The sequence below is a fragment of the Acomys russatus genome, chromosome 6 (assembly GCF_903995435.1).
Source record: "Acomys russatus chromosome 6, mAcoRus1.1, whole genome shotgun sequence".
Classification (NCBI taxonomy): domain Eukaryota; kingdom Metazoa; phylum Chordata; class Mammalia; order Rodentia; family Muridae; genus Acomys; species Acomys russatus.
Genome location: NC_067142.1, coordinates 31,124,489 through 31,150,223, shown reverse-complemented (window position 1 = coordinate 31,150,223; position 25,735 = coordinate 31,124,489). Strand labels below are relative to the sequence as shown.

General features: G+C 47.8%; 1 protein-coding gene across 1 annotated transcript; it reads right to left on the bottom strand.

Moving 5' to 3' along the window:
- Positions 1–424: 424 nt before the first annotated feature.
- Positions 425–21,134, bottom strand: Pm20d1 (peptidase M20 domain containing 1). Its single transcript, XM_051147351.1, has 13 exons — positions 20,826–21,134; positions 19,507–19,593; positions 17,381–17,613; positions 16,927–17,013; positions 16,335–16,468; positions 15,888–16,007; positions 14,273–14,348; positions 13,546–13,607; positions 13,229–13,307; positions 11,132–11,203; positions 4,912–5,080; positions 2,976–3,075; positions 425–638 (listed from the first exon to the last, which is right to left on the bottom strand). Exons 1-13 carry the CDS (start codon positions 20,992–20,994, stop codon positions 515–517), a joined length of 1,512 nt encoding a protein of 503 aa, XP_051003308.1. The 5' UTR covers positions 20,995–21,134; the 3' UTR covers positions 425–514.
- Between the last annotated feature and the right edge of the window lie 4,601 nt (positions 21,135–25,735).

Below are 25,735 nucleotides of genomic sequence, written 5' to 3'. Positions count from 1 at the left end.
GACCAGCTAATGCTACACACACCCCATTATTTGAATGTGATTCTCAGTTTGACGGAGTCGTACTCCCAGATGTGGAAAGAACCGGGGTGTGGAGGAAGAAAGCAGAGGCAGGAAAGGAGAGGCCAAGGGGCAGCTCCCAAGTCCAGGAAGAGAGAAGATGGCAGGAGAAAGGGACTTCTAGACAACGGTCCAGCTCAAGGCCCTGCTTGAGGTTTTTCCAAAGTCTGCATTTGTTAAGTCAGGTTGGGGAAGTATTGGAATAGTTAAATAAACAGCACAAACCAGGCCAGCAGGCAGGCCAGACCAGCAGGCAGGAGATGCTGGGGAAGAGCGCAGCCGTCCAGAGGATGACAGGTCAGCGTCTGCTCATCTTCCCATCTTCCCCGGAGCCAGACTGGTGAGCTCTGCATTACAAGATGGTCCCCCACGAAACCTTTCATCAGCACCAGCTCTAGCTCCCCTTAGGTTAGTCCGGCCTAGGGCTGGGCGCCCCTCACCCAGCTGAATCCTCGCCTCACAGTTCATGCAGATGAGGTGCTGGCTCTGTGTAGGTGTCAGCATTTTGTATCAACTCAAAGATGAACTTCACCTGGTTCTGGTAGTTCTGAACTGAAATTCTCTCATTGACTCCATGGATGCTGAGGGAAGGAGCATTCAGGGGGAGGAGATAAAAGGTCAGAGGTCATAGAACAAAACACCCTTCCTGCCTCCCCCATCCTCTGATATGACTGATCCCTGGTCCTTCGTGGGGGCAAGGTGAGAAAAATCATTTGTCCGACTATGTGTGACAGAGCGGTTGTTTCTCAAGGACCTGTGGTCATGTACAAGGACAGTGGGGGAGACTAATGACTAACCTCGTGGGGGTGTGTCCACTCTTCTGTTCTGAGGTCCATTTTTCCTTGAGGAGAATTATCTTTCTTTTTTTTTTTTTTTCTCCTTTCTTAGAATAGAGGCCCAGCTAGAGTTTTCTCTAAGGCTGTGCTCTTTACGGATACGGGAAGGCAGGAAGACCACCGCTCAGGGCACCTCCAGTCTATCAGATCTCACACTCACCCACAAAGTGCAAAGATGATAGGAAACAGAGGGATCACTTACCCCTGATTTAAACAACTCCCCCAAAACCATCAATGCTATGCTTTTTGTTTGTATTTTGAGACTTAAGTGGTCCTGGCTGTTCAGGAGCTTGCTGTGTACACTAGGCTGGCCCTCCTGCCTCTGCCTTCCTGCACTGGGATTACAGGACTAGGCCACCATGCCTTGCTTAATGAATGCTATCCTTAAGATCACATTCAAATGCTTCCCTTCTGTTTCTGGTGGCTTGTGGTGTGGTGAGGAAGTCAGGTCCAAAGGGATAGACTGCAGAAGGCTAAATAGAAATAATCTCTGCGAATTCCAAAAGTCAAAATTTGCTGAAGACACCACAAAACAGTCACATGTGACAGTTAAAATTGGTGCTCACATTTTGGATTGCCATAGTATTTCTTCGGAGAAGGCAGGGAACAGGGCCATCTTTGAACTCATGGATGCTTGCTTATCAAAGAATGTTAGAGAGTTTCCTTATTTTTTTGAAATTACTTATTTATTTTTATTTTACATGCATTGGTGTTTTGCTTACATATATGTATACATGAGGGTGTCAGAACCTCTGGAACTGGAGTCACAGACTCCAGTTGTGAGCTGCCATGTAGGTGCTGGGAATTGAACCGGGATCCTCTACAAGAGCAGTCAGTGCTCCTAACCACTGAGCCATCTCTCTAGCCCTGGGTCTCCTTATTTTATAGATGAATAAAGTGAGGTCCAGGGGTGAGCATTCTCCCAAAGTGAAAACGACTACTTAAGGGTAGTCCGTCCGTCCTTCCTTCCTCCTTTCCTCTCTTCCTCCCTCTCTCCCTTTCTAAACAAAGTTTTGCTACATAGCTCAGGCTGGATTTAAATTTGGCAATCCATGGTGCTGGAGAGATGGCTCAGCAGTAAGAGCTCTGTCTGGTCTTCCAGAGGACCTGGGTTTGAAGCCTGATATCTCACAACCATCTGTTCTGTGGTGCCCTCTTCTGGCCTCCAAAGACAATGCATGCAAACAGTATACAGATACACATGTAAGCAAAACACTCATACATAAAATAAGAGTAAATTAATCTTAACCAGGCGAGGTGGCACATGCCTGTAATCCTAGCACTTGGGGAGGCAGAGACAGATGGATCTCTGTGTGTTACACACACACACACACACACACACACACACACACACACACACACACACACACACACACACACACACACTTTTTAAAAATGGCTATCCTCTCTCTCTCTCTCTCTCTCTCTCTCTCTCTCTCTCTCTCTCTCTCTCTCTCTCTCTCTCTCTCCTGAGACAGGGTTTCTCTTGTAGCTTTGGCTGTCCTGGACTTGCTTTGCAGACCAGGCTGGCCTCGCACTCACAGAGACCTGACTGCTTCTGTCTCCTGAGTGCTGGGATTATAGGTTTGTCTTGGTCTCTTAAGTGCTAGTTATAGGTCACTACATCCAGCTTAACTCAAGGATTTTATTTTCAATTAATTTTTCACCAGTCACATGAATTTCTCCATCTTTTAAAGGGGGAGTGTGTGTTCCAGGCATGGTGGTGCTGGTGCATGCCTTTAATCCCAGCACTCGGGAGGCAGAGGCAGGCAGATCGCTGTGAATTCGAGGCCAGCCTGGTCTACAAAGTGAGTCCAGGACAGCCAAGGCTACATAGAGAAACTCTGTCTCGAAAAACAAAAACAAACAAAAAGCAAAACAAATAATAAAACAAAATAATAATAAAAGGGGAGTGTGCATGGGGGTTAACCCACAACCTGGAGCGATGATAAGAATCTGGTTTCTATAATCACTCTAATTTGTCAAAATCTGTCTTTCCTTGTTCTGTAAGTCATCAGAATGTGTAAGGTCAGCTCAGCTCTATTTCCTCTCTGCTTCTCTGATTAACCACAGTCCACATACCTACGGAAGTCCTGAGGCTGCAGGAAAAGGGGGTTGAACAGGTAGATGCCGTTGGTGAGGTTGGCATAGTATCGGCTATCTGTATTGGCAATGCAAATACCTAGAAAGGAAGAGTAAGAGAAAATGGGCTTTATGTGGGCAGCCCGGACAGTGAAGTCAGGGACACTGGGCAACTGGCTGGGTACCAGTTAGGCCCTTGGGCCACTGTAGAGTGATGCCTGGGACTTCTTAAGAGCATCTGCCTAGGGCTTTGTGCTTTTGTTTTGTATTTTGAGACAGGGTTTCTCTGTGTAGCCCTGACTCCCCCAGAACCTGCTCTGTAGACCAGAGATCCTCCTGCCTCTGCTTCCTGAGCGCTGGGAACACCAATGGCCAGCACCTAGGATATTCTTTATATTGACTAAGCTGCCCCTTTCCAAGACCTTACAAAGTCTTTTTTTTTTTTTTTTTTTTTTTTTGGTTTTTCGAGACAGGGTTTCTCTGTGTAGCCTTGGCCATCATGGACTCGCTTTGTAGACCAGGCTGGCCTCGAACTCACAGTGATCCGCCTGCCTCTGCCTCCCGAGTGCTGGGATTAAAGGCGTGCGCCACCACGCCCAGCATTCTTTTTTTTTTTTTTTTCCTTACAAAGTCTTTAACCAGAAACATAGACTCCCCTGGGAGCACTGGTGAGATAGCCCTGAGTGGTCCAAAGCTAAGTTGTTCTCATCCCATGATGACCAGGGAGGCCAGGCCTTTCATTTTATCCCCACAGTCAAGGCCATCTGCCATTTGAGAAATCAAGACTCAAAGAGAGATCTTTTGGCCACTACTCCATATCACTCAGGACAGAAGTAGACAACCTTGGGGTGTTTTATTAAGATAAAACATATCCTCTCTTCGTAGGGCAGAATATTCTGCTGGTCTTATCTTCTGAGGGCTAGGTCACCCAGCTGGGCTGGGCTCTGCTGTGGACAGGCATGACCTTTGGGAAAAGGTATCCCCAGAATCGATGCTAGTGCGGTGCAATGACGGTGCTTTGCATTTTGTTCTATTTTCCTCTTCTGATTTCAACTGGGTACCTGGGTCTGATTCTGGGCTTTGTGGATTTCTTCCAGATGATTCTCTCCACCCCAATTGCAGCCTGATCCTACTAATGGGATTACAGCCAGTGGCTTGGAAGGAGTGGAGAGAGCCCCTGAGGTTGAGAGAGGATATGGACTGTGAGAGCCAAGGGTTCCGAGATGTTCACAAAAAGCCACGAGTAAACCTACATAGAAGGGACTGGGCGCAGGCTTTCCACGTTAGCGCATGCCCGCATCTTGAGGCCAGAGATTTGGAAATCCCTCAGGCATCGCTGTGTCAAAAATCCTCTGGGAGTTACCTTTCAAAAAGGCAGATTTTAGCTGGAACATGAGTGGGTCCAGGTGATCTAAATTCTATGGCGCTCCCTAGGGGAGCCACCGCCAGATTTGGATGTTTGCTGGGAGATGAGGAGAACGCAAAGGGATCTGCAGGCACTAGACCGAAGAGGAGCAGGGCTGACATGAATGTCACAGGCTCAGAGGCTCTTCTGCGCTGACACTGAGCCCTGCTGCTGAGCTGTTCGTTATTCTGTGGGTGGTGGTGGTGAGGTAACTCTCCCAGGAGAGGTACATTCTAAGCCAATACCCCCTCTGTCTCAGAGGGCCATAGGTCACTGCTGCCCTAGGTTAAGTGAGGACCCATACTCGACTGACCTAATTTATTGTTTCTGTTCCTTTCCTGTTTGCTTTCTCGCTTCCGCCCCAAGGGGGGAAAATACAGTTCCAGAGACAGAAAAGCAGCCAGCTGTTTCCAGGATGAATGGCTAGGTTGGGGGCAGGGAGAGGGGCATCAGATAGGAAGCAGCCCCCCCCACCCCCCACGCGCCGCCCGCTACCACCACCCCACCAGCCACAGCTCATGAAGTTATTACCAGGAACAACAATATTGACTTCCGGGAAGACGGACTGTACGGTCTGTTGAAGCAGCTGGTAGCCAAAGGCCTGGGCATCAGAGGGGCTGATGGGTAGGGGCTCAGCAGATCTCAACACACGCAGCTCGATTCGGTCATCGGCCATGATGCTCTTGACATGCTCTAAGACCTTCAAGAGTAGAAACAAAGAGGATTAGAGTTCGCACTGATCTGCTGTCTACGCACCAAATTCGGATCCTTTGCTTCAGGCAGGTAGCGCTCTGGAGTTTAGAGAGAAGGCTGTTTGTTTTTGCAGTGGGACCCCAGCTTTTACTGGCTGCCTGTGAGTGATGTAAGAGCTGGCACTTCCTCGAAAGCAAGGCAGAAAATTCAGCTAAGGGGTTGGGAGGATTGTCTTACAGCTATGAGTCAGATGGGAAATTGGATAATCTGGAAATTATTTCCTCTTTTGGGCTGTGAGCCACGGGCTTAGGTAAAGTATAGGAGACGGTAGGATGGGGAACTCAGCCATCACAAGGGATTGGTCCTGCTCCAACCTGAGAGTCTTGGAGAGGTCACTATGGGGCCTCACCACATAGTTTCCATCTTCCTGTCTTGAGCCGCCATCTATTTGTAATCAAAGACACTAAGCCAGAAAGGTGAGCTCAATGTACACATGAAATCAGGAGTGCGGTGCTGCAGCCGAAGTTTTCCCTTTCACCTCTTTTTCTTACGAAGGACCATGAGGAAACTTCCAGAAAATTGAGCCTGAGGTGACTAGGGGGAAATCCAGTGAAGTCTCTGGTCGAGGTGCAGACCAGACCCTGAGGCTCAGGTCACATGAGGGAATGGACCAGGAGGCCTACGGTGGTCCCACATGCAGTCAGCCACACCAGGAAAAGCTCGATGCCAACCATGTGATCGGTCAGTGGTGAGTCTGAAGTTGCTTCTGTCCTTTAAAGGGCTGGCAATCACCGCATGATTTGCAGTATTCATTCTAGGCCAGTGGCCCCCTAGAAGCTGCATCAGGAGAGAGCAGTGAAGGCTCCCACTTCTAGCTCAGAACCCCTATAGGAATCAAAGCAAATGCCCTTCAGGGGGTGGGTGAGGGTCATAAGAATTCAGTTTCACCCCAACACTAGCATTCCCAATACTCTGAGTCAATACTGAATTCACTGTGGATATGGCTCAATGGCAGATTGCCTAGCATGCACAAGGGCATGTTCAAACCCGAGTACCGTATATCTATATATCTATATGTACATATATATATACATATATATTACCATACATAGCAACACACACACACACACACACACACACACACACACACACACACACACACACACTCCCTCTCTCTCTCTTTCTCTCTTCACACGTTCCCGTGCCCGCACAGGAAAGGGATCTGAAGTTATCTTCTATGAGGTAGATAGGGGCTGTGCCTGTCTTTCTTGCTTCAGGTCACTTCTGCATCTAGAAACTATTATGCATCTGTCTAGAAGAAGATAGGAGCACTGGGGCAATTTAGTAAGAGTGGGATTCAAAGGCAGGGACTGTGTCAGCTTCATTCCCTTATCTACAGCATTGAGCAAGTAAAAACGTAGTAAGTGTTGGGTACTTAAGCTATAAAAGACAAACCCCAGCAAAACCCAACAAGAACCAACTTAGCGAGGCATTGTCTCACTAAGTGGCTTGCCCCCTGCAGACAGTTAGGAGTGCTGGGCTGACTGCACCCTGAAACAACCCAGAGAGGAACTGAGGATCAGAAAAGCATTTATCTTAGGTGCATACTCTGCTGTTAGGAATTTCGGATATGGGACTGGTAGAGAAGAGGCAAAAGATATTCCCAGAGTGGAGAAGAATGGGTTAAAAACAAAACAAAACAAAACAAACAAACAAACACAGACGTTGCCAGGCGTGGTGGTCCACACTTGTAATCCCAGCACCTGGGAGGCAGAGGCAGGTGAATCTCTGTGAGCTTGAGGCTAGCCTGGTCTACAAAGTGAGTCCAGGACAGCCAGGACTACAAGAGAAACCCTGTCTCAAAAAACCAAACGGAGCAAAAAACAAAAACAAACAAACAAACAAAAAACCCCCCAAAAAACAACAACAACAAAAACAAAAAACGAGGCATGACAAACATGTACTTTGGATAATTACAGCGGGGTGACACTTGGGGCAAGCTCTGAGACTCTCCATGCCTTTGCTAGCTCATCTGTTACCAGGAGCTGAGATTCTTCTCCGTGTGTGTGACGTGTCTAATACTACATTCTACTCCGTGCAGTACATATGGTATGGAAGAGGGGAATGAGGTTAGGTATTACAGGAAGACATGCCTCCAATTCACCGTAAGGAAGATTTTTATAATCAGGTTGCTAAAAACAAAACAAAACAAAACAAACAAACAAACAAAAAACCCCCAAGACGGTATAAATTGAGTGACAGCCTATCATGGGTTTTCCAGTATCTATAGCTGAATGGACGCTGAACTTACAACCATAAAGACCTGACCAGAGTTTGAACAGCCAATGTTCCCCCCTTCAGCAAACATAACACTCATGTGAAAGGAAAATATCTCCACACATGAAAGAGGGCAGCCCAGGTTGTGGGACCGAGCCAGGGGGAATGTAGACAGAGACGTAAAAGGTCAACGCGCTCTATAGCAACGGTCTCTCTCCCCATTGATAGTCCCTCCTCCTTCTAGTGCCATTAGTGTGCCTCTAATTATTGCTGGAGGGATTGTGTCTCTTTATTACAAACAGACAAACAATTACAATAGCCCAGAGTAGCCTCTCACTCACTCACTCACTATCTTGTATTGATCTGAGGGCAGGGATAAAGGCTTGTCCTGCCTGGGTATGGCTGAGCATACCTTTAATTTCAGCAGAGGACAGAGGATCTGTGATTCCAAGACCAGGATGATCCATAGTGAGTTCTAGGCTAGTGTGGACTACATAGTGAGACCCTGTCTTTAAAAAAAAGGGGGGGGGGAGGCACTGCCATTGCATTTAACTCCACTTGTGTCCCCACTGCCACTCCGCAATCACTGTGTGACACGGCGGGCAATTACCTTACTAGTAGTTCCTTGTTTGATCCCTTGCTTGCTGCTGTCCCCTCACTGGACCACAGGTACCATTAGCATGGGAATCTTGTCTTTCTTATTCGCCACTATCCCAAGTGCTTAGAAGACTGTCTAGCTGGGTCCAGGGCCGCAGGCCTGTACTTCTAGCTACTTTGGAAGCTGAGGTAGGAGGATGAAAAGTTCAAGGCCAGTTTGGGCAACTTAACAAGTGGGAGATCATGGGGAGAGACTGGAGATAGAGCAGGAGAGCCCCTGCCTAGCCTGTGTGTGACCCTAGCCACCTACCTCTAGACTGTGGGCAAGAGTGGGTACAGCTGGGAGAGAACTGTGGCACCCACTGGTGTTCCTACTGGATCCAGCATAAAGCTCTGAGCATGTGGTCCCTGGATAAGAGAGAGGAGTGACTGGGACAAATGGGTCCTCTGGGCTTTCTAAAGGGTGGAGACTTTCCATCCCTCACTGGAGCAGGTGTTCCAGGATGATTCCAGGGGATTCCAGAGACATCATCACATAGGTCAGGAGGGAAGGCCTCTGTGGTTAGGTGGGGAAAGTACCAGGCCCGGGGAGATGAAAGCCCTAGTAGGGGGGAAACAGCTTTTGGAAAAGGATGGAGGTGGAATGGGCTGGGGGGAAAAACTGGTGGAAAGCTCGTGATTTCCTGATCCTATGAGCTTCCAGGGAGAGGACAAGGTTGGCACCTGATGAAAAGCAGCTGAATCGGGCTGGAGAGGCGGTTCAGTGGTTAAGAGTGCTGGCTGCTTTTCCAGAGGTCCTGAGTTCAATTCCCAGCAACCAATACATGGTGGCTCACAACCATCTGTAGTAGGATCCGACACCCTCTTCTGGTGTGCATGAAGACAGTGTACTTATACACATAAAATAAATAAGTTAAAAAGCTATTAAGAAAAGAATAAGAAAGAAAAGCAGCTGAATCCAGGGTTCACACTGACCTCCGTGTCCTTCCCAAACCTGGGCAGGCTGTTAACCCTCTCCTTTCCCCCCATTTCATTTTTTTGGGACAGGATTTCTTTGTGTAGCCATGCCTGTCCTGGACTTGTAGACCAGGCTGGCCTTGAACTCACGGAGATGCGCCTGCATCTGCCTCCCGAGTGCTGGGATTACAAGTGTGCGCCAGCAGGCTCGGCTCTGTTAACCCACTCTTGAGTCTACGATGAGTGCATCTTCCTGCCTGAACAAGGACCCACAGGAAGAACTCTCGAAAACCAACAAGTAGAAATCTGGGTGTGTCTGACCCTTGAAGATACGGACTGGGGTCCCTACTGTATTCTAGGATGTACTATCCAACTGCCAGTTGTTGGGTGGCTCTCGGTGTTTTCTTTTTGTGGTTGTTATTGTCATTTTGAGTGTGTGCATGTGTGTGTGTGCGCCTGTATGTATAATATACAGATCAGAGGTTGATGTTAGGGGTCTTTCTGTATTTGCTCTCTGCCTTGATTTTCATTTCATTTTTGAGACAAGGTCTTGCTGTGTAGCCTTGTCTTGTTTGGTAGTTTGAATAAGAACGGCCCTCATAGGCTCATATATTTGAATGCTTGGTCATCAGGGAGTGTGTACTACTTAGAAGGATTAGAAGGTGTGGCCTTGTTGGAGGAAGTGTGTCATTGGGGATGAGCTTTGAGGTTCCAGAAGCCCAGTGTCTCTCTCTTCCTGGTGCCTGAGAATCTGGATGTAGAAGTCTCAGCTTCTTCTCCAGCATCGTGTCTGCCTGGATGCTGCCATGCTTCCTGCTCTGATGACAATGGTCTAAACCTCTGAAACTGTAAGCCAGTGCCAATGCAATGCTTTGATTATTAGAGTTGCTGTGGTCATGGTGTCTATTCTCAGCAACAGAACAGTGTGATTAAGACATTTGGCTTGGAACTTGCTATATAGCCTAGGCTAGCCCAGAACTCAGAGTTTTACCTACCTCTGTCTCCTCAGCACTTGGGTTAAATATATGCACCATCACATCCTGATCCACCTTAATTTTTTTTTAGGACAGAATCTGAACTGTGAGCTCACCAATTCAGCTAGAATGGATACCAGCAAGCACCAAGGATCCTCCTGTCTCAGCTCCCCAAGGGCTGGGTGACAGAGGCGCACTGCTTGCCTGGCTTCCGTGTGGGGCTGGGTGACAGAGGTGCACTGCTTGTCTGGCCTCTCTGTGGGGCTGGGAATCCAAACTGAGGTCACCATGTTTACATGGCAAGACCTTTCCCACTAAGCTATTTCCCTGGTTCCAGTCTTGTTTTTCATTGATCTGCTTGGTTTTATTGTGGTTGAGAATTTCATATGAATATTAAATTTACATCATCATGCCCTCTAACTCCTCCCATACCACCCCATTCTTCTAAAAATTCATGGCTTCTTAGTCCTTAATTATTATTATTTTAAACACACACACACACACAAACACATACACACACACACACACACACACACACACCAACCTGCTGAGTTCATGTAGTGCTGCTCATATGTGCTGTTGCTGTTTTTGAGGCACGGTCTCAAGCCCAGGCTGTTCTCAAACTCCACTCTCTCTCTCATGTGTCCTACTCTTTTGCCTTAACACCTTATTCTTAGCAACATCTTAATGGTCCTTTAACACCCAGCTCAACTGTCTATTAATAAGAAAAGACTGTTGTGGCCTTCGAGGTGCCTTTGCAGCGGTCGTGTTGGAGTCTGTCCACCCCTGATTATTTCAGCAGCAGAGAAGAACTGCAGAATAAAAGCAGCTCCCAGAGGCTGGATTGCTGGGTGTGTACTCATAGGCTCGCTGCTTGAGTGCTCAGTTGCCCTGCGCCTCAGTTTTCCATAGCCCAGTGAGGATGGTACATACAGCTCCTACCTTACTGGGTGGGTGTGAGCACTAATGAATGAGTGCATCATTTGTTTACCTAACGATGGTACCAAGCACACAGCAAGTCCTCTCTAAAGATTTTCTTATTATCACTATCATTCATTCATTCATTCATTCATTCATTCGTATTTGTTTCTCAGCCTTAGACTCCAAGTTTTCCCAAACCAGATGTCTCCTATCTATGTAGTTGGTACATAGGGACTTTTTGCAACAACAACAACAACAACATAAACAAACCTCAGATATTGAGGGTCCTGCTTCTTGATGCTGGACCCGCTCGTTGGAACATAAGTACATACCTCATGTACTGTCTGCGAAGGGTGAATTCGGAAGTTGATTGTAGCCTGAGCCAATGGGGGGATGACGTTCACCTAGACAGAGAACCACAAACCTGGCCTGAACCCTCCTCACATCTTCCAGAGCTGGCCTCTACCCAGGAAACATCAAGTCCCACCGGGAGGGGCAGAAGCAGCTGCTCTGGCTTAAGGAGCCAGAACTTAATCTGGTTTGCCCTTATACTAAAAGCTGTTACAGTTACTTTTAGGCTCTCCGCTTTAGGTGAGGTCTTTCGGCTTCTTGGTCCTGGAGGGGTCGCAGAGCAGTTCAGAGCAGGACTGCGCTCCCTGCCAACTGCCCAGACAACCAACCCTGTTCTGGGCCATCGGGAGCCTTCTGTGTGCATGTTCCCAGGACACTCTGGCCATCTGTTAACAGTAGTGTCCTGTGGTGGAATGCCCAGGGTCTCAAGGCTCTCCACCATAGTACGCTGTCTTTAATCCCTCAAGGGACAATAGTGGTGGTGGTTTTGCATGTCTGGCTATAAAATCTGCTTTTTTTCTTTTTTCTTTTTTCTTTTTTTGTTTGAACCTATGACTAGTTGGAGAAGGTGGAATACAGAGGGATATTTCCTAGATGTCTTGAGGGAGATTTCCTTTCTCTTTCCTTGAACTGGTAAGATGCCAAAATGCACAGATACAGAAGCATGCTGGGCATATTACAAACTGGCAGTGCGACTTTTGAATATCTGCCACCTCACTGCACCTCTGCTTTCCCAGCTGTCAGTTAGGGCAATGCTACTTGCATAGTTCTAGAAGAACCAAATGGAAGTACACTGCAGGTCACATGTAAGAGCACAGGACTGACATACTGGTTACCAATCAATAGCTAGAGACATGTGACTATTCTGAATGGCAACTTGGGAAGATAGTCTGGGCTGGGTCAGGTTTGACACGTCAGAAATAAGTTTGGAGGTATCCTTCACTCATATCAAACCTGGGGCCTGGTGAGGTGTCACACTCAGGAACCAGAGGCCAGCAGATATTTATGGATTTGAGGCCAACCTGGTCTACATAGTAAATTGTAGGCCCTCAAGGTCTACTGTAAAACACTGTATGCAAAACAGAAGAGAACAAAACCCCAAACCCAGAGCCAACTTGGGTTCTAGATTAGTTCAGTTTTCCCAGATCATATTATACTTCAGGAAAATGATGTCGGCCCCTGAAGTTGTGCTGGTTGCACCGATGGTTATGGGTGGGTCTAATTTTCGTCAAAGCCTAATGCCTCCACTGGCTAGGCTTGATCCTTTAACAAGAAACACTCCTTAGACAGTGCAACGGCAAGTGGGCCAACTTACTGTAAACTTAATGCTGACTTTCTTTCTTTCTTTTTTTTTTTTAGAGACAGGGTTTACAACAATCCACCTGCCTCTGCCTTTAATGCTTTCTTTATGGAATCAAAGTATATCAAATTATTGATTCTTGTTCCTAGAAAATATGACTCATATGGAAATTATATTTACTGAGGCAGATTTTGGGATATCATAGATTTCATAAATGGCAAGCTTGGAACTTATACCAGGGGAACGCACATTAATCACCCACTAAATTGTTGGGCAAAAAATTCGGTGGATAACTCTTTAAAAGCAAAGGCTTTCAAGAAAAGAGTCTACTTGGCTGACGATCTTACTCAGCGGTAGAACAAGCACCAAGGAGAGGGCCATAGGCTTGGTTTCCAGCACTACCAGAAAACAAACGAACAGATAAAAATAAACAGGGACCTTTGATGGTGAAAAGACTTGAAAGTTTTAGTCTATATGACCAAAGTGCTAGGAAAATATAAAACAAGCAGAGTTACGCTCAGGGCATCTGCTAGGGCACCCAACTCCCCCATACTGCCCTGTCCACATGCATAGACAGATGCGACCAATACTCTTAATGGGCTGTAGACCTTCCCTGGAGCAGCTCCTGAGGCTTATCCAACTGACGACAGAAGGATGGCAGGGGACAACACTGGGCCCTCCTCTCATGCACTCGGTACCCACAGCAGGAAGAGAAAGCCCATGGTTAAGTTCAAGGGACGGAGGTGCAGGCATAGCTGGAGGACCCAGGCGATGCTACCTTGATTCCCGCGTTGAACATGGTGAGGGCTGTCGTGGTTCTGACCAATGCATTGGTTATATGATTCCTCTCCATTAGCCTAAAGCAAAAAGGCCACGGTTAGACATCACAAAGAGCTGTGCAAAGGAGAGAAAGGCAGGCTTGGAATTCCACTCTCTTTCCTCGAACCTGGATACTTTAAGGCCAAGAGAGACATCAGCCTGTCAGAAGTATCTATGGCTGAGGGATGAACCAGTCAGGCCAGGTAAGCCAAGAAACGGGGCTGGGGAGCAGGTATTTGGGGTGGGAGATTTAGAGGAGTAAAAAAAATACATTACCTGCTTACGATGGGACGGAACAGCCACAGGTTTCTCAGGACTATGTTGGTAGGGAAGGAGAACTGAAGAAGAAGGGACAAGGTTAGCAGGAGGAACGGGGTCAGCACCACAGCCGCTGCTGAGGCCTGCGCCTCTACTTCAGGCCTACCTCAGGGCTCTCAGCGATCAACAGTTCCCCATCCCTCCACCAGCCCCCTTGCATGCAAGGCCAGCTGGCTCACATGGGTGGGCTCATCTGACTGTATGAAACAATTGCCCAGTGGCCTCATGGATGAGTGGGAACTAGTTTTCTTTTCTTTTTTCTTATTAAAGATTTATTTATTTATTTATTTATTTATTTATTTATTTATTTATTTATTATGTATACAGTGTTCTGCCTGCATGTGTTCTGCAGGCCAGAAGAGGGCACCAGATCTCATTACAGATGGTTGTGAGCTGTCATGTGGTTGCTGGGAACTGAACTCAGGACCTTTGGAAGAGCAGCCAAGTGCTCTTAACCTCTGAGCCATCTCTCCCGCCTGGGAACTAGTTTTCAGGCTGTGGGACCTTAGCTAAGTCGCATCAGCTTCAGACAACAAAGCCCCTTCTTGGCTCAGCCCCTGGCTGGAACAGGTGAGAATGGGCAGAGAGCTCACTGACCCAGTGGCCCTTTCTTTACTCCTTCTCCCCACTACTTTCTGCTCCTCTCCCATAGCTGGCCAGGAGCATGTCAATATTCCTGCCTCACCTCATTCGCCAGTAGACTCAATGTCTTCTTCAATGGTCCTCTTCCAAACATGTTCGGCATTGGTGTCTGCTCCAGTCTGGAAGAGAAACGGGGTTCTTCTCAAAATGAGGCCTCTCCCAGACCAAGACCAGAATCCTGAAGCTAAGGGAGCCTGGCCAGTCGCCCACCTGCCTGCCACCAGCACCAACCTAAGCTGCAGACCCAGAGCACCACAGCACCAGCAGGAGTGTTCCCTGGCCATCGCTGTATGTCAGGCCTGCTCTCGCTCTGCTCCTCTGCCACCCTGCATCCACTCCCATGGTGCTTCCCAAATCCTGTCAGGACTATTGTACCAACTGGGGCTTCCTTAGGCCAGGGGCCATGTCACTTTTTTTTTTTTTTTTTTTACTGTATTCTCTGACACAAAGCCTTGATAAGTGGTTATGTGGTGGCTATTCGCTCAATATCTGATCTCTCTACCTTAGTTAGAGTTACTATTGCCGTGATGAAACACCTTGACCAAACACAACTTGGGGAGGAAAGGGTTAATCTGGCACACACTTCCACATCACTGTCCATCACAGAAGGAAGTCAGGACAGGAGCTCAAACAGGACAGGAAGATGGAGGAAGGAACTTATGCAGAGGCCATGGACGGGTGCCGTTTGCTGGCTTGCTCAGCCTGCTTTCTTACGGCACCCAGGACCACCAACCCAGGGAAGGCATTACTCACAATGGGCTTGTCCCTCTCACAGTAGCCACTAATTAAGAAAATGGCCTACAGGCTTTTGTACAGCCCGCTCTTATGGAGGCATTTCTTCAAATGTGGCTTCCTCTTCTCCAATGACTCCAACTTGTGTCAAGTTGACAAAACTAGCCAGCACACATTCTTTTTATTTTGCTAAGAGAATCTAGATGCAGGTAAGTGTTGCTCTTGCAAACCTTGGCCTTCACCCACAGCCAGTGCCCCTGATTTATCTTTGTCCTCCTGCCAGGGCAGCAGGAGAATTTAGGCAGCTTTGCCAGCCCCTGCCAACTGCTTGGCTGGGCTCTGGCCTACCCAGCTTACTGCCCTGGCTTCTGTCTACTGGCTCCTGAATGCCCTCTAGTTGTACTGATTGATTTTTTTTTTTTTTTTTTTTAAGATTTATTTAGGGGCTGGAGGGATGGCTCAGTGGTTAAGAGCACTGCCTGGTCTTCCAAAGGACCCAGTTCAATTCCCAGCACCTACATGGCACTCACAACTGTCTGTGACTCCAAGATCTGACACCCTCACATATAAATTAAAATTAAATAAAATATTTTTAAAATTTTTATTTATTTTGTAGCTAATGTTCAACCTGCATGTGTGCCTATCTGCCAGAGGAGGGCACCAGATCTCATTATAGCTGGTTGTGAGCCAACATGTGATTTCTAGGAATTGAACTCAGGACCTCTGGAAGAGCGGTCAGTGCTCTTAACCTCTGAGCCATCTCTCCAACCCCTGATTGATCTTTTGATGCCATTCCTGTCCTGGGTTATTGGTGGCTCTGTCCCTCCTGTGCCTGTACCCAGGCCAGCTTCAGGCAGGTAGCACAGGCTAGCTCTTCAGCCTAGCAGAATGGGCAAGTCCTGGGAGTGGGGCCAGGAGCTGCTTACCGGCTGATGGCAGCGGAGAGGATGCCGATGCTTGTCTCCTTTGGGGGAGCTGAGGAGTGGCCCGGAGTCATGTTTACTTGCAGCATGAGGTCAAGAGCACCCTTCTCTACGACTGAAATCCTATGGGTAAGGAGCAGAGGTGAGTCTTCAGACAGCCTGTCTTCCCACTAAGTCATTCCATAGACTCGCAGGCCCATCTGCATGATGGTCTGGTGGTCTGGGAGGCCAGCTTCACGCTGTTTTGAAAACAACAAACAAACAAACAAACAAACAAACAAAAACCCAACACTAGAAGAAGGGCGTAAGGGGAAGCCCAGGACATGTTGAAAACGAGGGTGAGTGATGCAACAGAATATCTGAGTGTGGCTTACAGATGGCAGGCTGGGTTCTTCCCAACTGGGGGAGCAACTCTTCAAAGGGTGGGAGGGGCCTATGCGATCCACTTACATGGCAACGGGCTTCTTGAGTTTCGGAATGAAATCTTCCAAAATAAAGCTCCCTTCGTCCACAAGGAAGGCCAGCCGAACACCCCTTGACTGCAGGAGTGCTGATATCTTTTGAGCCCCCTTTGTCCCATACACCTGCAGACAGAAAACCCAAAGCCATAGCCCTTCTGAGCCATGAACAGGCATATAGAGACAGCCAATGTAGACTAACTTGCTAGTCACTCCAGAACCTTCCCTCCTAGTCTTATTCTGTGGGGGGCAGGGCCTGAGATACTTCTGTCTCACAGAACCGTCCAATGTCAGAGTCCCCCTGGGCCCAACTAATGTCAGAAAGGAAGAAACTGGGACCTAAATAATAAAACACTCATCCAGGTTTAAAGGTAGCAGCAGCACCACTGCAAATAAGACACTCAGTTCTCTTTCTGTTGTACTTAGGTTTCCTGGTAGAATTGCCAGGCTTTCTGCTTGCCTCAGATATTACCAGGGAGCTTGATGCTGGCACACAGCAACAGCATGTCATGGAGCCCTGGACCAGAGAAAGCACCTCACCTATGAAAGAGGTCCTGAGACAGATACTGGGTAAGGTGGCTTACCTCCTCATCATGGCCCAAAGCGATGAAGAAAGATCTTTTGGGAGTGTACTTTCTGATCAACAGGAGCTCCAAGGCCTGCAGGATGGCCTAGGATTCGGGAGAAGAGAAAAGCTCATTATCTAAGTAGGGTGATGGTGGACTCTGATAGACTGGCTTTAAAGAGAACAAATCCAGGTGGTCCAGAGCTTTATAGAAAATCCTCGCCACCCAAGAAAAGCATGCATTTCTCAATGTCAGCTGAAAGGGTCCCCATGCAGTGGACCTATTCCTATGTGGCTAAGAAATCCATGCAGGAAAATGGAGTGAAAAACAAAAAAAACCTGACAGCTACCATTCAGGCCTCCCACAGCCAGTTCTTTCAACGTAACCCCTTTCCTCGTGAAAGCCAGCCAATTCTCCCATCCTGAATTAACCTTTGGGCCCTAACTTAGTTAGTTAGCATAGCCTTCCAGACCATCACAGAGTTTTTGTTGTCCAGCGTGCCCCGGCCATGGATGAAGCCGTCACGTTCCAGGCCTGAGAACGGGGGCACCTCCCATCCTTCTTCAGAGGCGGGAACCACATCAGTGTGAGCCATCAGCATGTAGGGCTGCAAACTGGAGTCCGAGCCTCGCACAGTGAACAGGTGGCTGTATTCTTCCACGACTTCATGTCGGATGAGGCTGCTGCGGAACACTGTAGGGAAGGCTTGAGGCAAAGGGGAGATGAGCAGTGAGGAAGTTGAGGACACAGTTCCCTTCTGTTTCCCTACTGTTTCTTGCTCCTAAGTCTTTTTCTTTTCTTATTTTTGAAATACAAATGCCCCTTTACAGATATAAATTCTGATCTGTCTATTCAGGTCCTGAAATTCCTCTTCCATATACGTATGTGTATACATTAATATAGACTATACATATACATTAATGTATATGTATATTACACATACATACATACAATGTATGCACACACAGACATTCCTTCCAGGATTAAACCCCTCCTGCTTTTATATGCTATTTAAAACTGTACCATTAAATATGAGGGCTGGAGTGATGGCTCAGAGGTTAACAGTATTAGCTGCTCTTGTAGAGAGGATCCAGGTTCAGTTCCCAGCACACACATGAAGTCCCAAACCATCTGAAGGCCTCTTCTGGCCTCTGGGAGGACTATACATGCATAGCGCATAGCCATACATATAGGGAACACACACACACACACACACACAGTGCATAGCCATACATATAGGGAAACACACACACACACACACACACACACAGTGCATAGCCATACATATAGGGAAACACACACACACAGTGCATAGCCATACATATAGGGAACACACACACACACACACACACACACACACACTTTGGGTAATAGCTCAAGATCTGGCTCTTTCTAGCCTAACATGCTATCAGATGTTGACTCTGTTATAGACAAAGGTTGTGTTAAAATTTGAATGTTACGGTTCCTAATATCTAAATTATCAAGAGGCAAACATGATCACTGTGTAAAAACCTCTAAGATCTTTTTCTTTTTAGAGAACATCATGGACCTGTGCCTGAAATCCCAGGACTCAGGAAGCTGAGGGAGGAGGGCCTGGGTCAGAGTTAGTTGGGGACACACAGTAAGACCCTATCTCAAAATCAAAACAGATGGGTGCTTGCAGACAGACAGATAGACAGATAGACAGACAGAGACATAGGCAAGTGTCTCGGTTGGGGTTACTGTTGCTGTGGTGAAACAACTGGAGAAGGAAGGGGTTATCTGGTGCACACTTCCACATTACTGTCTATCACTGAAAGAAGGCAGGACAGGAACTCACACAGGGCTGGAACCTGGAGGCAGGAGCTGATGCAGAGGCCACGGCGGGGTGCTACTTACTGGCTTGCTCTCTCCAAAGCAGCTTGTTCAGCCTGCTTTCTTATAGAAGCCGGGGCCACCAGCCCAGGGATGCCACCACCCACGATGATCTGGGCCCTCCCCCAATCAACCACTAATTAAGATCCTCCTGCCTCATTCTTCTAAGTTCTGGGATTACAGGTGGAAGCCACCGTGTCTAGCTCTGTGTGTGTGTGTGTGTGTGTGTGTGTGTGTGTGTGTGTGTGTTTTAAACAAAAGAAAGAGAGGATGGTGAAGAGAGGTCAATGATGTTGGCTACCTAGACGCTTAGGAATGTGTGTTAGTGGTTTCTGTAAATGGAGCCCACCAGGTGGAGGGCCGGTATGCTGTATGCAGAGCTGGAAGGTGCTGGGACAGAGCTCTGGACATTTGCAAGAGTGAGAATCCCTTCTTTTACCCGTTAATCATATAGCTTATTAATGGATACAAATTTAGCAAAAGGTTGGGGTGGGGGTGGGGCCAAACCCCAAGCCTACAGCTAGTTCTTAGTTTTTCGAAGGCTAATCTATAGTCCTCACTTTAACCCCCACTGTGTAACTTTTGGATTCTCCCTTTTATACATCCTATGTATACAGTAAAATGCAACCCCTGAGAATATGCTTATCCTCCGTTAGTGACAAAAATACATTTCCTTATCACCTTGTCAAGGACAAGGTCTCCAAGTGTATGTCTGCCACCCTTTGCCCTCAGTTTGCACCTGACCTTGGCGGATGTATTCTCCAAACTCGGTGAGGGCTGTGGTGTTGGATTCCTCTGGGCTGAAAGACACTGTGGGAATCTGGATGGCGCCTGTAAGGATTCAACAGTCAGAGACGGAGGATTAGAGCTGAAAAAGGTGGCATGCTTCTAATTAAAAAAAAAAGAAAAATCTGAAACCATAGTTGAATGTGGTAGAGAGCACCTGAAACCTCAGCACACTGGAGGAGCAGGAAACTGTCTCAAACAGAAATCCCAGCACTTGGGAGGCAGAGGCAGGCGGATCACTGTGAGTTCGAGGGCAGCCTGGTCTACAAAGTGAGTCCAGGACAGGCAAGGCTACACAGAGAAACCCTGTCTCAAAAACAAAACAAAACAAAACAAACAAACAAACAAAAAAGAAAAGAAAGAAATGAAAAGAAAAAAAAAAGATAAAACAAAACCAAAAAAATCAAAACGTTTCAACATGACATTGAGATTTTGGATTTTAGAGCACGTAGGTTTTCCTGATGCACTGCATCTTGTTGAGAGTTCTATGCCATGCTGCCCTGAGGTGTCTTGGTAAGTTATTGTCTTCTGTGCCAAGGGGCTGTGCTACAACCCATCCTTCAGCTTGTAGAGGGCTATTTGTGCGATGCTCTGGGAAACTCTTCTCAGGCTTCTCACCCCACAACGCGCACAATCCATCGCCCACTAGGGGTCAGCAGGTGGTCCCTGTGTCGGCCTCCATGTGTTTGCGTAGGCAGTTTTTATTAATCCACTACTTAATGAATGGAAAAGAGGAGTTGAGCCTAGAGGTCACAACGCCATTTCATGAGCCTACACAAACGCTCCTCTCCAGAAAGGCACAGACCGGGGCCAGTGAATTGGAGGCCTTGGTAAGCCCTCATTTTAGGCGGGGGGCGGCGGCTAGTTACTTATTAAACCCCAGGAGCAATGGGTTCCCCACAGAACCAGCGAATCGTACTGACTCTAAAATGTTACTTAGAGCCCAGTCTCTTTGCCGGAGCCCTGGGGACGATCATTTAAACAAACCTAAACAGTTTTAAGACACCGCGGAGATTTAAAAAGTTAAAAGATTTAGAAGTCGAAAGTGCTACAAACACTTGGAGGCAGGCAGGCAGGTGGGTGCCGGCTATGCTGAGAAGGTGGAGCCTCCAGGCTAGGCAATGGAACCCCCGCACGAGTGGCGTGCTCGGTGTCCCGAACGTGGCGGGTGGAACTTTTAGCCTGAGCAGCCGAGCAGTCCTGTAGAGGAAGAGTCACGGGCGGACTCGGGGCAGAGAGACCCACATCTATCTGAGCACAAGGGGGCGAAGGTTCACCTTTCAGCGCCTCTTTAATAGTGACGCGCTCCTCCTCGCTGAACTGGGAAGGGATCCGCGACGCCCCCCGAATTTCCCTGCTCCTAGGGCCGGTGGATTCGGAGACGGAGGCGAAAAAGAACAGGAGCACAGCTGCCTGGGCCGGCAAAGCAACAACGCGCCCAGCCATGTCTCCCCGGAGGCGTCAGTCCAGCTGGAGTTTGGACCTAAAAGCCTAAGGTCTGACTCGCCGCTGACCAATCGTCGCTTGGCCGGGGTGGCAGCCAGCCAATCAACGGAACGACCTGCTCCAGCCCCGCAAGGCCTTTGGGGGTGTGTAGTTTCCCATTGGAGTAGAGTCAGTCGGCAAGCTATGAAGTAGTACTGCGCTCTAGACCAAGGATCAGGGCTAACCCACTCTTACTTTGAGATACTGCAAGTGAATTATTTGCCGTCTGAGAGCAAAATCGTTAAGCGTGTATGTAAGTCAGACCGCAATCTCTTTCTGAAGTCTTTGTTTAGATTTCGATTTTTGACTCCTAGTCCCCAGGTTCTGTGGGCTAACGGCTTTAATTTCATCGAAAATTACAACAGAATGGCTGCTGATGGTGTTTTGAATACCAGCTCCAGAGACTTTGCTCTTGTTTTGAAACTTTTTTTTAAAAAAAGCATAACTGCACAACAATAATGTGCAAAGAATGGAATCTGCCTGTGCACGGACAAAGTGTCCTCCTTAAGGGTTAATCCAGTGCAACAGGTGCCTTCCCCAAACTTTGAGATTTAAGCTTGTCTGCCCTGGGGTTTTCCTTTTACACTCTAGTAAACTGTCCCCAAGTTTCTGTTTGAGTATTTTCTTTGTCCTCAAGCTTCCAGTTTTGATGGCTCCTAAGTTCTTTTTTCTTTTTTGGTTTTTTGAGACAGAGTTTCTCTGTGTAGCCTTGGCTGTCCTAGACTTCCTTCGTAGACCAGGCTGGCCTCGAACTCCCAGCGATCCACCTGCCTCTGCCTCCCGGAGTGCTGGGATTACCACGCTTTATTAATGACACCAAGAACCCCAAGAGGTGACTCAGATTTTCTAGATATAACAGAGTGGCCCTGCTGAGACTCTGAAAATGTTCAGGTAACACCTCTTTCCTTCCTTTTAACTATTTAATTGACTGAGAAAAGGAAACCCAGTCCTCTGCCCCAGACAACATCAGACAGGTTTCATAAGGACACTTTATAAATGGATATAAATTTTTTGTTTTTGTTTTTTTGGTTTTTCGAGACTGTTTCTCTGTGTAGCCTTGGCTATCCTGGACTCACTTTGTAGACCAGGCTGGCCTCAAACTCACAGAGATCCGCCTGCCTCTGCCTCCTGAGTGCTGGGATTAAAGGCATGATATATAATCAAATTTACTCCCAACATAGCCAGGTTCAGTGGTGCACTGTACTGCAGTATTCATGAGGTAGAGGTAGGTGGATCTCTGTGAGTTCGATGCCAGCCTGGTTTACAAAGCCATTCCAGGACAGCCAAGGCCACACAGAGAAACCCTGTCTCCAAAAACAAACAAAAAACATCTACCACCAACACCCTCTCTCGTCTCCCTCTCCTACATATCGATCACCTGGTTGTCCCAAATTATCTCTCTCTAGTGTGTGTGTGTGTGTGTGTGTGTGTGTGTGTGTGTGTGTGTGTGTGCACGTGCATGCACGCCTGTATATGGAGTCCTGTATATGGAGTTTAGTTAGGGCTACATCCAAACTGGGCAAGCACGCATCCTGACATATTTCCTGCCTACATTTGATCAAGCTCATCTGGTGCAGTTGGGTCAAACAAACTTGTTTAGGGGACAATAGTCTTCAGCATTTCAGGAAGTATCTGTCCTTGAGCAAGGGTCTTACAGCTTAGAGGCGTTTTTGTTGTACGAATCTCTCAGGCACAGTGATTAAAGCGTAAAGCATAAGTCTGGCTCTCACAGTCCCCATGTTGAGTTGTATCCTGAGTCAAATCCTTGACTCTGGAATGGGTACATGTTTATATTGGGATCAAATAACTAGCCTAGTGGTAGGAATTATCTAGCTAAGACATTAATAATGTAGGAGCCAATAGTAATGAACAGAAACAGAAGGGTCAAAGGCCCTGCGATGATTGACATCAGAATTATAACCTAGAAGGAGCCTGGAAATGAGAATGAGGACATTTATTTCATTTGTCATTTATATCATTTATTTATCTCAGGTCCCCTTTTTGGCAATACTTTTTTTTTTTTTTTTTAAGTACAACCAGATTATTTCTAATGATTTCTGAGTGGTTTGTATAGACATAACATTTTCCCCCTTAGAGCCACATACTATCTTCTTGTTCTGCACAAAGCAGGTTGAGTGCCCTGTCACATTGTGTAGAACTATATCAGCTAATAAATCTACCTGTTGGCAGGTCTGGGTCTGCTTGATTTTTCACAGCTATGACAATAGGCTCTATAGGTAGTTTTCTTTTGACCTAATTATTCCAGCCTGTTAAATATGGGGCAACATACTCTCTTAAAGACTTCTTGCTGATCTTAGGACGTAGTTGTCAGGATCCAGGAAGACAAGAATGCTAGTCAAAAAGCTGAGAGGGGATCCGGGCTCAGGGGCATTCCTCTGGGGCAAGCATCTGGCCAGCTGACCCAGCTGAAGAGACAGGGAGAAATCAAATAGGCAGACCGGGGACTGGAGAGATGGCTCAGTGATTAAAAGCGCCACCTGCTCTTCCAAAGGTCCTGAGTTCAATACCCAGCAACCATATGGTGGCTCATAACCATCTGTAATGTGATATGGCGCCCTCTTCTGGCTTGCCGGAGTACATGCAAGCAGAGCACTGTATACATAAAAAGAAAAGAAAACTCTTAAAAAAAAAATTGGCAGGACTAGTTCACATCAGTTTCCTGTAACTCCAGAGCTCACGGCTGTTTGTAGTCCCCAGCTGATCCTTCTCCATTAGCCTAAAGCAAAAAGGCCACAGTTAGACATCACGAAGAGCCGTGCAAAGGAGAGAAAGGCAGGCTTGGAATTCCACTCTCTTTTCTAAACTTTGGAGATCGTTAAGGCCAAGAAAGATATCAGCCTATCAGAAGTGTCTATGGCTGAGGGATGAACCAGTAAGGCCAGGTAAGCCAAAAAACAGGGCTGGGGAGCAGGTATTTGGGGTGGGAGATTTAGAGGAGTAAAAATAATACATTACCTGCTTACGATGGGACAGAACAGCCACAGGTTTCTCAGGACTATGTTGTCAGGGAAGGAGAACTGAAGGAGAAGGGACAAGGGTAGCAGGAGGAACAGGGTCAGCACCACAGGGTAGCTGCTGCTGAGGCCTGCACCTCTACTTCAGGCCTACCTCAGCGATCACCCCAATGGATTGAGGCACCTTCCACTTGGATGAGGGTATCTGCCAGAGGCCACACTGTCAGGGCAGGGAGAGAGCCCGAGATGAAGGAGGGATGCCCTTCTCCCCTCCCTTGTGCAGCCCGGAGTGACTCCAAGACCCCAGGAGGGGAGTTAGCCTGAAATGACCACGAGTCTGGTTCTAAGAAGGCCCAGGTGGGAAGGCCACAGCCAAGGTGCCTAGTGCCACACTGCATGGGTGGGGCATAGCGCTCCTGAGACCACTTCTGAGATGACCCTAGACACCCAGAGACCCCAGGCACTGGTAAGAGGGAAAGTAAGTGGTGAAGAAATGGAAGAGAAAGAGAAAGAGAAGGATGTGGCACAGTGAAGAGAGGGAGAACTGGAGACGTGAGAGTAGTGAGGAACAAACAGCCTGATGTGAGTAGCCAGTGATGTCGCCCGGGATCATGGTGAGGTCCTAGTCTGTGTTGCCACTGAGGGCCGTGTCTGGGTCTGGGTCCCTGAAGCAGCCAAGGTCTGTTGCCTCCAAAGGCCAAGCAGACACCTCCAGTTTGGGGTTGTCCCCACACCGCCCCTCCCCATGTTGATGTCTGAGGGCTGTGAAGAATTGGTGCCACCCCTCACCTGGGCACTTGTGGGACAGCTGGCCCTGAGGACACACGAGCAGGAGAGCTGATTCCAGCTGCAGTGCTTGGGGAGTGCCTCCCTCCCCCACCTATCACCTGGGAAGCACAGTAATGCTGGTGCTGCTTGGAGGAGTTGGGGATGAGCTGGCCTCAAAAGTATGAACATAGGAGAGATGGCTTTGTCATTTGTCTGCCATGCAGTGCTGTGGGTGAGGAAGAGAGGCCCCCTTCCACCTCCTTGCCACCTGCAAGCCTGGGGGCAGGATCATGGGAGAGCTGGTCCCTCAACTTGTTGTCTGCTATGCAGTGGCACAGATGAGAGAGAGATGTCCTCCTCCCCTCCCTTGTCCCTCAACACCTATGACAGGCCAGGAGAACTGGCCCTGGGGTCATGAGAGTAGGAGAACTGGATGGGTTAGCTGGTGCAGGTGGAGAGAGAGTTTACTCCAGTGGTGTGGGGAGCGCTGGCGGCCTAAGCAACTCAGATACTTCTCAGGGCCAGATCCAGGGCTTTGCATTGGCCCAACCCAACATCTACGTCATCAATGAACCACTGAAGCCCATGAGGCTGTCCTACAGATCCGAAGAGGCAGGATCTCCATAACAAAGGGCAACAAGAGAGTAACCAAGAGGAGTCCCAGTGAGGACCCAGTCCTGACAGTGTAGCAGAAGCCGGCGACCTCGAATCAGACCAATGCTTCAGTGCAACGAACATTGGCAAGTAAAGAAGTGTGGACAAAAGGGTATACTGTGGGACACACTGTGACCCATTACAGCTTCCACAGAGAGGTTCCTTTTTTTCCTTTTTGGGCGGAGGACAGTTATGAGGGGATGGAGAAATGGATGGGATTGGGGTACATGATGTGAAATTCACAAAGAGCCAATAAAAGGTAAAAACAAAACAAAACCCAAAAAACCAAAAAGCAACTAGCTTCT